The 13,054-nt window shown below is 38.6% G+C and overlaps 1 protein-coding gene across 2 annotated transcripts in view; it reads left to right on the forward strand.

The window, feature by feature from the left end:
• Positions 1–9,265, forward strand: part of abcc9 (ATP-binding cassette, sub-family C (CFTR/MRP), member 9) — a 77,285-nt gene extending 68,020 nt beyond the window's left edge. For both annotated transcript variants that reach the window (XM_041780545.1, XM_041780546.1), the window contains 4 exons: positions 917–1,020; positions 1,122–1,255; positions 3,074–3,136; positions 6,847–9,265. In XM_041780545.1, the coding sequence (XP_041636479.1) occupies positions 917–1,020; positions 1,122–1,255; positions 3,074–3,136; positions 6,847–6,984 (439 nt within the window). In that variant the 3' untranslated portion in view covers positions 6,985–9,265. The remainder of the gene's footprint in view (positions 1–916; positions 1,021–1,121; positions 1,256–3,073; positions 3,137–6,846) is intronic.
• Positions 9,266–13,054: the final 3,789 nt, after the last annotated feature.

Here is a 13,054-nt window from a genome sequence, read left to right on the forward strand (position 1 = left end):
GAAGAGAGAGATGCAGAAGGACTGAAGAGAGAGATGCAGAAGGACTGAAGAGAGATGCAGAAAGACTGAAGAGAGAGATGCAGAAGGACTGAAGAGAGAGATGCAGAAAGACTGAAGAGAGAGATGCAGAAAGACTGAAGAGAGAGATGCAGAAGGACTGAAGAGAGAGATGCAGAAGGACTGAAGAGAGAGATGCAGAAAGACTGAAGAGAGAGATGCAGAAAGACTGAAGAGAGAGATGCAGAAAGACTGAAGAGAGATTTGCATGAGGACAACAGAGGTAGATTCAGAAAGACAAAGACAGACAGACTGAAGACTGAAGATGCAGAAAGACTGAAGAGAGAGATGCAGAAAGACTGAAGAGAGAGATGCAGAAAGACTGAAGAGAGAGATGCAGAAGGACTGACACAGGAGGGAAGAAGAGGAAGATGCAGAAAACAATAAAATGTAGAAGCAGAAAGATGGAAGAGGGATTTGCATGAGGACAACAGAGGTAGATTCAGAAAGACAAAGAAACAGACAGACTGAAGCTCGAAATGCAGGAAAAGAGAAGAAAATCAGAAAAATAAGGGATGTTAAAGAAAAGACAGAAAACAAGCAGCTAAAATATAATTTTTTGGATGTCCTGGCTTTGAAACGATCTTTGGCTTACGTTCTTCTACAGGAGAGAAGAGAGCAGTATGTAGGTGTCGGTAATGTCTAAACTAAGATTAACCATAAAAACAGTTAACCACTGGACTCCAAGTTTAAGAAAGTACTCTGGTATTTCTAAGTTCATGTAGTGCTGTCACTGATAAAAAACCAAAAGGACAGTGTCGTTATGAATTTAGCTTTAGGGTTAGTTGAATGAAACAGCCTTTTTCTACGGATCTATTTTAAATGTAAGCCCTGTGTGAATCATGAGCTCATGTTTCAGGTTTAATCTGGATCCAGAGAGGACGTGCACTGATGACCGGCTGTGGGAGGCGCTAGAGATCGCTCAATTAAAGAACATGGTGAAAGCTCTGCCTGGAGGACTAGGTACTCTAATTGATCTCAAAATAGAACTATTTTTCCACTGAAAGTCTGTTTCTAAGTTCTGAAGGCAAATACAGAGTTATGGTTTATTTATTCGCATGCAGACGCTGTGGTGACAGAAGGAGGAGAGAACTTCAGCGTCGGTCAGCGCCAGCTCTTCTGTTTGGCCCGAGCCTTCGTCAGGAAGAGCAGCATCCTCATCATGGACGAGGCCACGGCGTCGATAGACATGGCCACGGTGGGTTAGATAATGGCGATAACTTGAAAAGACTCTGAATAGATCCACACATCTAAAAGGGAGTTCATCTTGACAGTAGAAAGAAGAAATGTGCTCAGCAAAGGCAGTGATGGATTTACCTCTACTTGGGCCTTTATATGAAAACCTTTCCCTTTCTTTTCTGGAAACATCCAAACTGTGGGATCAGAGGTTTATCTTGTTAAGAACTACTAACACTGAAGAGTTATCTAATGTGTGGGTTCAGATTTAATCTGATAAAATGCTCCTCTTTACGGTGTATTAGCTGTTCTGTTTTACGTTTTTATTGTTTCTTTTCATTCATATTTGTTCAATAAACAATTTCTGCACTTTTTCAACTGAGTTTGCCCTTAGAGTGCACACAGCAAAGATCAGTGCTGCAGGTGCACCCTTGGTAAATTCCAGTAGGAATAATACTCAACTCCTTATATGGAAATCCTCAGGAAGTGTGTCCATACGTCACATCCTCAGGATTTACAAAATGTGTTTTTTCGTTTTCTTATGCGCACTGCAAATTATTTGGTGCTTACAAAGATTTAAAAACTTAGATTAAGAAGTGTTAGATCATTTATCTTGTTTTAAAAGTTAATTTCTTATTTTTAGTGTGTAACTTGTAACGACTAACTTAATTCTAGGTTTAACAATTTTATTTCAAGCTATCTTATTAAGTCAGATTATCTTGCTGCATGGTAAGATCATTTCACTAGTTTTGAGTACCTTTCTTCTTAGATTTAGTGTTGTTATCTTATATTAAGCACGCCTTTTTTGCCGTGTGTTATTGAGTTGAAGTTATGATTAATTTAAAATCCCATACTTTGGTAACTGTGCTGATGTGTATGACAAGAACAGGGCACGTGATATTCAAAATTAAATAACTTTAAATTTATACATCCTAGCCACTCGCAAATTTTCCCCCTGAAAGCCCTCCATCGTGCCAATCTAATGTTGCTATCCACGCCATCGTAGCTCTTACAGAACGTTTTCTAGCAAGCCTGGAACTTGGCTTACTTTCCAGGTTCTTTAAAGATTAAACCCACCCCAGTAACTCCGATATTGAATGTCTTTTTATCCATTTATAATACTATAATAATCCTTCCTGCAGTTAGCCGGTTAGCCTGCCACCATATTGTCTGTTTGTATCCCAGAATGCATTGTGACTGGGCTGTAATAGCAGGCTGTTCCATAGTCCTAGCAAGCTTTGCTTAATAGAGCATGTGCACAGACTCATGAACTGAAGGAGAGCCTGAATGATTCATGATAGAGAGAAAAAGACACAGAGAGGCTGTGACGTGTCCTTTAGAGTCTCTGCACTTTAAAGTACTTAAATTCCCAAAAGTGCATGAACTTTTTTGTAAAAGTGTGAATATTTTGAAGACTTTTTGTAACAAAATGATTATTTTATAATTCTTTAGTCCCAAAGAAATGGGAGAACAAGTTTAACTGTTTTAATTTCTGATTAGTTTATTCTTGTCTGCTGCAGCACACACAACTCTTAAAGCTTAGGTTGTCCTAGAAAAGGATGTTTAGAGCTTGACTGTGCTCCACACAGTTGATGTTTAACAAGATTTTAAAGACAAAAAGTCCAGGAGAGACACAGTGGTTAAAAATTAGCTGAGAGCTCTCAGGGTTAAATGTGGGTGCTGTTTTATTTTAGCTTTGACTAAAGTCCTGCATGAGGACATCCCTTATCTTTACCATACCTTAGGGAGCATGGCAGCCCCACAGATACTCACCTGTAGATATTTTATGTATTTTTCTTATTCAGAAAAACACTCCTGATATGTTTTTTCTTCCTCACAGGAGAACATCCTGCAGAAAGTTGTAATGACTGCATTTGCAGACCGAACTGTTGTTACGATCGCAGTAAGTCTTCTTCCTAAGTCTGCTAATTTTGTTGTTGTTAAAAAAGGATGCAAACATCTCAGTACATTTACATGCACGGTTAAGTCGAGTTTTGCTTGACTGGGGTGGTCTTTTTAACATCTTTGTACATTTTGCATTTGCCATATGATATTCTTTTGGTACTTGAATGATGCACTTTATTCCTTTAGCTCAGAGGTCCCCAAGCATTTCAGTCCACAGCCTCCAAAATGAGCGTTCCAGAGACCAGGGACCCCCTGTCTCTAAGGAGTTGAGGCATAGTTGCACACGGCGGTGCACATTCAGGAATAGTCGTGTGTGGACTTATGTTTGAAGGATTTTTAAACAGCGCGATCATTTGTTTTTTTCTTACTATGTGTAAACGTACTGACTGTTTAGGGGAAAAACCAATCACAGCTCTGCAAGAAGCAGAAGTTGAAGGTTTGTTCTTTGCTGATAGATGCAGATATTTGGCTTATTCTCTTTGAGCTTCATATGCATCTATTTCTTATTTCCCTAAGGATGCTCAGACATCCTTCTCCTGCAGCTTTCCCTCCTTTCAAACCAACTTCATTACTGTACACATTCTAGAAATCATAGTTTCCAGTGCTTTTAATGTCTTTAAAGTAGAATTAGCTGTTTCCTTAACTGATCTTTTTTCCCTCTCTGACTCTCTCTGTGTGATACCGTCTTGTCCTCTGTTTACTTTCTTTCCTGCTCCTTTCCATCATTTCTCTTCTGCCGCCGCTCCTCCTTCCTTCATCTTCCTCCTTCGCCAGCATCGTGTGTCCTCTATTTTGGACGCCGAGCAGGTGTTGGTCTTCTCCTCTGGGATCTTGGTGGAGAGTGACTCTGGTCCTAACCTGCTAGCTCAGGAGGAGAGCCTCTTCAGTGTGTTAGTGAGGACTCATAAGTAGACCCGGACCAGCACAGACCTCTCTTCTCTATCTTCCTTTCTTTCCTTTCTCACCTGTTTCTACTTTTCTCTGACTTTTCCTGGCTGAGTCTGGGTCTGCCGGGGCCTTACTGCCACTGACAGCCTGGTTGGTATTAAATAAACAGACTGCATGCTGGTTTTAGTAGTTTTTTCATAGTAAAGACCGCAGAGTGTCAGAATCCTTCTCTCCAGATGAACAAGTGTTTCATTATTGATCAGTCATTGTTTAATTGAACCACATTTTCTAGAGCTGAATCTGATCTTGGTGATTCCAGCACTGAGGATATTTCCAATGATTTGTTAATCATCACCATTATAGTTCAAATTATCTGTTAACATGGGTGTTAATTTTTAGAAATGACCTATATGGCTGTAAATATCAGACTTTATGGTCTGAAAATAGTTGCTTTCATGGGCTGTAAATATTGTCCTATATTATCTGTATCTATCGGCCTTCATGGGCTGTAAATATTGGGCTTTATTGGCTGTAATTGTTAGCCTTTGTTGTCTGTAAATATTGTAATACATGGGCATTACATTTTGGCCTTAGCACTATGTAAATTTTGCCCTATACTGGCTGAAAATATTGGCCTTCAAGGGAGTTAAATATCATCCTTTATTAGCTGTATATATTGGCCTTTATGGGCTTTGAATACTGGCCTATATATGCTGTAATTTTGGCCTTAATAGGCTGAAAATATCAGCTGATATTGTTGGTATATATTGCCTTTTACTGGCTACATATATCGGCCTATATGAGCTTTACATCTTTGCCTATATGGGCATAATTTTTTGGCCTACATAGGCTGTAACTATTGGCCATTAAAGGCAGTAAATATCAGCCTATATGGGCATTACATTTTGGCCTTCATGGGCTGTAAATATTGGGCTTTATTGACTGTAATTTTTAGCCTTTTTAGTCTGTAACTATCGTATTATATAGGCCTTAAAGCTATGTAAATTCTGCCCTATACAGGCTGAAAATAGTGGCTTTCATGGGTTGTAAAATTGGGCTCTATTGGCTGTAAATATCGTAGTATATGGGCATTAAATTATGGCCTTAAGGTTATGTAAATTCTGCCCTATACAGGCTGAAAATATTGGCCTTCATGGGCGGTAAATATCGTCCTTTATTAGCTGTATATATTGGCCTTTATGGTCTTTGAATATTGGCCTTAATAGGCTGAAAATAACAGCCAGTATGGGTGGTAAATATTCCCCCACATTGGCTGTAAATATCACCCTATATTGGCTTTAAAAATTGGCCTTTAAGTGCTATAAATAAATATCGGTTACTGGTTCTGTCTGTTGGCTGCCCCGGTAATGGGTTAGAATTTAGGGTTAACATTAATGTTAGCTTTGTTTATTTTTTAGTAGAATTACTGGATTAAAAGTAATCGAAGTTAAGGTCTTTGTGTCCGTGCCCACCTCTGGTCATTAAGAGAAAAACTTTAGTTTTCTCAAACAGAAAGCACAGCGTCATCTGCATACTGACAAACCATGGGTCATAGATTTGAAACCCTGTTGAGAAAATCTTAATTTTTTTTTCATTTTTGGTTTAATAAGAATATAAATCATAACTGAAAAATGTCAGCTAAACCAGTGGTTCTCAACTAGTGGGTCGGGACCTAAAAGTGGTTTGCGAAGCCCTTTTCAGTGGGGCGCAGATGTGTGCCTGGAAAAAACATTGTGCCAGTTGTCTATGAGACTCTATAAAACCTGCATGTTTTTATCCTGTTTCATTGTTTTGTTACACCTTTTGTCCTGTCTTAGGTTCAAGCGCTGTAATTTTTTTACAAAATACATCTGATTGACCAAAAAAAATCTAAAAAATTTAGGTTGCAATTCTCCTTGAGGAGTTGATGTGGCGTCCCAAGACCCAACCAGTTGAGAACCACTGAACTAAACGATCTACAAGGCCTTGGCTGTGCCAGACACCGTTACACAGTTATTAAAGCGTGCATCTTTGATGCTATGTAATGCCATGTTTGAAATGATGAAACCTCTTTATTTGGTTGATAGAAGGGAGAAGTACCCAAACATTGAAAATAATACATACAGTGCTTGACAAATGTATTAGACCACCCTAACCCTAACCAAAGTAAGGTTTATGCCACAGCTGCCCTAAATTAACAGCACTGGTAATTACCAAAATCATTTTTATGTTTCTGCAATGGTTAGTACACCAATATGTAGAAGCTCTTTAGCCCAAATGATATTTTTAATGCTAAAATATAATTATTATTGTTATCAATGAATTTTCAAATTTACTGATTTACAAAAAACTGCAAAGATAGTAAAGCACATTATTATTTCTTGATTAATATGTCAAATTATAGTTATTTACTTGTATTCCTGAACAGAAAAACGAGTTTTAGTGGTTGAATGTTATGCTTGATTCATTTCTGACTTCTCCGAGAAGTCCAGCGAGCCAGCTCAAATTTGGGTGAATTTGGTTTGAAATCCCTCATTCCTGTTCAAAATGGTAAAACGTGGAGAGCTGACTGAAAATGAAAGAGTCCACATTAAAGCACTTCATGATGCTGGATGGTCTCTGAGACAAATATGACAGGTGGTCTGATACATTTATTAAGCTCTGTATATTCCATAAAACAGATGTGTAGAGAGAGAAAACAATCCACCAGGAGATGCTGGCAGACTCCTTCACTCTGTCTGCACTGACAGTGAGAGTTTACCAGCATTCTGAATGCTGAGCTATGTCTATGTGATTGGTTTTCACCACATTCAGAGGTCTGACTGATGTTTCTGTCTCCAGCACCGTGTCCACACCATCGTAACCGCCGATCTGGTCATCGTGATGAAGCGAGGGAACATTCTGGAGTATGACAAACCTGAGACTCTTTTGGAGCAGGAGGACGGGATCTTCGCTTCATTCGTAAAGGCTGACATGTAAACAACGTACAGCTGCTCAGAGAGGACGACAACAGCTGACGCACCGATCGGTCGGTATTTTTCTGTTTGGACTTTTCTTAAAGAGGAAGACACTGCTGTGATTTTACAGCCAATGAGGAGCGTCTCTGAGTCGTCAGTGGAAGGAAAACTCCATCAATCATACATTTATGTTTTTTTAAGACTTGAATTTTTCAGGTGGTCAGGCAGAAAGCGCTGCCTTTTTCAGAGATTATTCAGACGTATGATTTCACTCAGATGTCCAGTCCTACAGGTCGAGTTTATCAGTATGAAAAACGGTAGAGCCAGTGGATGGCTGACCTGGATGCAACCATTTTTAAGAAGAATTCAAACTACGGTGAATATTTCTGTGTCCATAGACGATATTTTAGACCGAGCTGATTCTCCCATACTCAGAGGAACAATTTCAACTGAAAGAAGTTAAAAAGTCTTTAAGTATTTTGTTGAAAATGTTTGTTATATTAACAGAAAGCTATGCACAGATGTATGAGTTTAACTTTTTAGCACTTGTATTATGCAATAACAGGGAAAGAAGGGAGATCCTGTATTTGAAGCCCTTTTTAAAAGTAATGAATGTTAGCTGTGGGTTGCACCAACTGGTCCTGGCTAAACCTGGACCTCCTTTAACCTGGTCCCCATTAAACCTGGTCCTTGTTAACCTGATCCTTGTTAACTAGGTCTTTGTTACACCTGGTCCTCATTAATCCTGGTCCTGGCTAAACCTGGTCCTAGTTATGTCACCAACCGTCTTATGTCAAAGGTCACAGTACCATGCTGGAAGTCTCTGAGCTCTTAAATCCATATAGGATCACTAATGCTTGAGACTGCATGGCTTCTCTACTCCTGTTGGTCTGATTTAACACCTGAATTCAGTAGTTAACAGGTGTGGCCAAATACTTTTGTCCATATGGGGCAGCTCTTAGGGAGGTGAAGGGTTAAATCAAACAGGTGTGTTGGACTTTGGCTGCCAAATAAAGAGTTTGCATGAGACCAGGAAAGAGGCCGGCTGGTGCAACTAATTTTTGTTTTAGTTTTTCACATTTTTATATTGAAATCTAAGCAGAAGTAGGACTGATTGAACTGATGGTGCCAAAAGTTTAAGAAGAAAGACGTCTCATGGCTACAACCCAAAGAGTGAAACTTTTGGTCCATTCTCCTGAAAAAGCCAGAAAAAAGAAAACATCACAGGATTGGCTGCAACTTTTCTCTTCTCACTTCTGCAACTTGCAAACAACAAAAAAGGGAGTCTTAAGACCTTCTTTTATTTTTCTGGTTTTAAAAACATCAGCATGGCATAGATTCCCTAAGGAGAAGATTAAGAGACATGCTTGATAACAAAGCCGCCATGATTGGAGAACAACAGAATGGTTGTGTGAGGCTGGTTGGTATCCAAGTTTGGTGTAAACTAGAGCTGCAGCCTGGAGGTTCTACGCCGCCGTGAAGTTTCCTCTCATCAGGAAGAAGAAGAGCTTAGAACATCCAGGAGGTAGTTGTAGTTAAGTATGTTGTTTTGAAACTTAGAGGGAAATGAGACAGACATCCCAATAACAGACTGCAGAGATGTTTAAGTAGACATATCCATCCATAGATGTTTGCAGAGTTGGACGTGATATGCCTGTTGGACTCCCACCTCTGCGCTGTTCTATCAGTTGTATTTCTATGACTAGTGCAAACACTGTAGGGTGTCCCGGCTCAGGCTGAGGCCGGTGAACCCGCTGTCTGTCTGCAGTCATGCTTTGCTGAATTTCTTATCCTCGGGACAACAGACACTGACTCACCAGAGCTCCAGAGATGGTTAAATGGGACAGAGAGGGAGGGAAGTCTCGAAGAGTCAGAGCGGAAAGTTGTTTGAGTGGACAACCATTCTCATCTGGGTGGGATGACAGACTGTCTCTAATATCTGTCATAATCTTATCAAAGGTCTGTAGATTATCAGGCATCCAAAGCTGGATCCAACCATCCAACTCTGACAGACCTCAGCTCTAAAACTAAACCAGGACCAGAGAGAAATGTTTAACAAGTGGACGCTAATGATCTGGCCATAAGAGTTGTTGACCTAGTACCCAATCAGAAACATTCAGCTCTGCAGATGCAGCCCCCTTAGTTCCTGGAAAGTACCAACCCCTGAACAGGGACTTCCTAAGGCTTAGACCAGGAGTTTTCAAAGTGTGGAAGTGTGAGCCTCCCCTAAGAAGAAATTATTCATTCGATGGACCCCCCTCCCCCCCCACAAAAAGAATTCAAATTGAAAAAAAATTACACAACAGCATTTCAAACATTCATGTCTAATCTTTAAACATTTTTAACATGAATATATTTTGGATATTTTGGTTTGTAAATGTCCTTAAACATCTGCCTTTCCCTCTTATTCAGTTATAATGCCATTAAATACCCTTTTTCAGATTTTTTGGCCATTTTACAACTTCTTTTTGCCACTTTTTCCCAATTTTTGCCACTTTTATCCCATTTTTTGCCTTTTGTTTTTTTACATTTTTTTTGCCACTTTTTCATCCATTTAAGATGCCCATTGCCATTTATTACCACTTGTTTCCTCTTTTCCCAATTTTTGCCCTTTTTCATAATTTTTTTGCAACTTTTATCCATTTTTGCCCTTTTTTAATAATTTTTTGCCCAATTGAACTACCCTTTGCCATTACATGCCACTTGTTGTCCTAAGTTTTTTTTGACCATTTTTGCCACTCTTGACTGCTTTTTGCCCATTTTAGTCACTTTCCACCCACTTTTTTGTCACTTCTCACCCATTTCTGCTACTTTCTGACCATTTTTCCACTTTTTCTCCCCATTTTCACCCCTTTTCACCCATTTTTTGTTGCTTTTTGACCATTTTGCCACCTTTAACCTATTTTTATTGCTACTTCAAGCTGTTTTTGCCACTTTTCACCTCTTAGATTGTGGCTCTTGCAAAGGGATTTTTCAAAAATGTGGCTCTTTGGTTGAGTAACACTGCTCTATATCATAGTCCCTATAGTAACTGTAAGTCTATCCATTTTGCTCTGTGCACAGCAGAGGTTTGCAAAGGAAATCACCTTTTTTCTGGTTTATGGTTCTGTGGCCCCCCAGGGGAGGCCCGCCTCACACTTTGAAAACCACTGGCTTAGACTTTGTACCCAAGGACTAAATTTAGACCCTGGTTCCTGCAGTTTATAAGCACAGTTCCTCAAAAAGACCCTAGGTCCTGGGTTCAGTTCTTACTGTTGTAGAACACCTTACATCCAGGTGGTAACGCTCCACCTCCTGCCCTAGCTCTGGCTCCACATCCCAAGAACCAGTCTGCTCTGGCATGGTCTAGAACACCCAGCTCAGGTCCAGATCTTTGCCCAGTGGTGGGTGAGCCTGTGACTTCCTTTTTACTGCTCAGATATCGAACGCTCTCCTCCAGCCTTTCTCGGTTCCCTCGTCCCGTCTCTCTGGTGGTGCTATTGTCCCGTTTTATATAATTATGATCAGTTATTCATATATTTGTACTCTTTAAATGCTCTGATGAGATTATACTGTACTGTACAGACTGAATGCCAAATAGATTCTTTCTATGAATAATATACTCAGATATTTTTCATCTCAACTCCTTGGTTTTTCCTGCATTTCAGTGCTTTTGCTGTAAATGAATGACACCCAAACTGAGATGAATGACTGTTAGAGCTGAGCCACGTGTTGATTATCAGCTTTCTTTGCAGTTTATTTAATCAGAAGTCCTGAAGTCTGATGTGTCTGCTCTCTAAGAGTCCTTTACCTGGTCTCTGACTGTAAATCAGTTGCCTTCTGTTTTTATTTTCTTATCCTGGCTACGTTGATTTTTCTGCATGTGCATGTCTGGAAAATCTCCCATGAGGCTTCTGCAGGCTGCTGTCATGGGAATCATCTGCCAACATTATCTGATCAAAGATGGGCAATTTTTTTCTTTTATTCTTCTGTTTTTTGTTTTGTTTTTCAACACATCTGCTTCTCACTGGGAATGTTCAAGTTCTCCTTTCCCATCGTTAGCTTTTAGGAACAAACAAATGCAAAAAACAAACATGATTTCCTGCAGGTTTCTGAAGTTAAACATGAATTCTTTCCAGATTTTCTACAGTTGATATTGATGACACATATTTCTGTATTGATCGATAAATATCAAATCTATCATAATGTTTATTTTTAATGCACGTCTGACTGTTAATGAACTTTGCTTCAGCAACAAATATCTGTACAAAAACACAGAATTTAATGATTTCTTAAAGTTTTACTTTATGAAAATGTACATTCTGTATTTCTAAACATATATCAAAGTATTATTATCATGTGTGCCTCATTTTTTTACACTTAAATGAAAATAAAACAGTTTTGAGTGATGTGTGATTTTCTCTTTTATGCAGGATGTGACCCTTCAAACCAAAAACAATGTGGTGCATGCACAGTGTGTTACTCAACAGTACCCCCTGGTGGTTAAATCAGCCATTTAGTGAATTTAAGATGCTTTGCATGCATTTAAAACCAGAAAATTCATGGTTTAAATGGTTTTAACAGACAAGAATGCTTTAGTTAGGAGCAAGAAAGTCAAACAAAGTGAATATTTTTAGATGTTTTAGAAGTAAGGATTTATATTAGGTTATTTTTTATTCTTCAGTAAATATGTGTACTTATATTACTGTTTTTGTCAAAGTGAAGCTCCATTAAGTCTCACCCAGCATCGTTTTTATGTTAAACACATACTCTCATACTCTTAATGATCATATTTAAAGTCTGTTTAGTCCTCATTGTTCTTTATCGCTCTGCAGAAGTTTAAATGTTATCCATGGATGAATATTTCATTAAAGTTGCTGCACTTTTACATGGTTATAAATGTTGATGACTGAAGGATGCTTTAAGCAACAATAAGTCATCGTTTATGTCAGTTTTGCAGCCTGAATATAAGAAGGAGTAGAAGGCTGCAGAAGAACTGATGTAAAAGACCATCTGATTTTTGTACCTCACAGTGTATTAGAAGTAAGATAAATGCAAACTGAACATTTTAGTCTCACAAGAGTCTATTTTATCATCTTACATTCATGTTTAAAAGTTATATCTGTGATTTGAAGCAGGACTCTTCAGTTAAGACAGTACCTTGAGTTTTGTGCACAGATAGACAAAGACCTGGGGCCTCATGCTCCAAGGAGCCTCGGTATACAGTCTTTAGATGTGGACTGAGTTTAAGGGGCCGGTCTGGGACCTTCAACACAAACACGGTGTTTGATGTACAGCAGCAGAGTTACATCTGTGAGGTTTGTTTTAATCCGCTGAGCCATGAGACAATTCTGGCTGTTTTCTGGAGATCTTGATTGATTTATCTCATAATCTCAGGATAACAAAGCTGTTTTTCCCATGTATCCTGAGATCTATAACAGAGAGTGTGTGTGTGTGGGTGTGTGTGTGTGTGTGTTTTTAACACACACACACTCTGTTACAGGAAACAGAGCAAGATTCAAGCATGTCTTCCCACGACTTTTTAAAAAATCTTTGTTCAGTCTGAAAAAACGGAAACTTTTACATCAAATGGCCAACATTTAGAGGATTGATCATTCTTAAAAAGTTGGGTCTGATGTCTGATTGAAGACATGATTGTGGGTCCTAATAGGCTTGAGAAAGATGATGTCATCCATAAAAAGTTTATAAAATATCCCATCCTTGTCTTTAAGGATAATGTCATCCTTAAAAAGTTTATAGAACATTCCATCCTTGTCTTTGAAAATGATGTCATCTTTAAAAAGTTTATAAAACATTCCATCCTTGTCTTTGAGAATGATTTCATCTTTAAAAAGTTTATAAAACATTCCATCCTTGTCTTTGAGAATGATGTCATCTTTAAAAAGTTTATAAAACATTCCATCCTTGTCTTTGAGAATGATGTCATCTTTAAAAAGTTTATAAAACATTCCATCCTTGTTTTTGAGAATGATGTATTCCCTTGAAGTTTTATAAAACATTCCATCCTTGTCTTTGAGAATGATTTCATCTTTAAAAAGTTTATAAAACATTCCATCCTTGTTTTTGAGAATGATGTCATCTTTAAAAAGTTT

The sequence above is a fragment of the Cheilinus undulatus genome, linkage group 23 (genome assembly GCF_018320785.1).
Source record: "Cheilinus undulatus linkage group 23, ASM1832078v1, whole genome shotgun sequence".
Taxonomy (NCBI): Eukaryota; Metazoa; Chordata; class Actinopteri; order Labriformes; family Labridae; genus Cheilinus; species Cheilinus undulatus.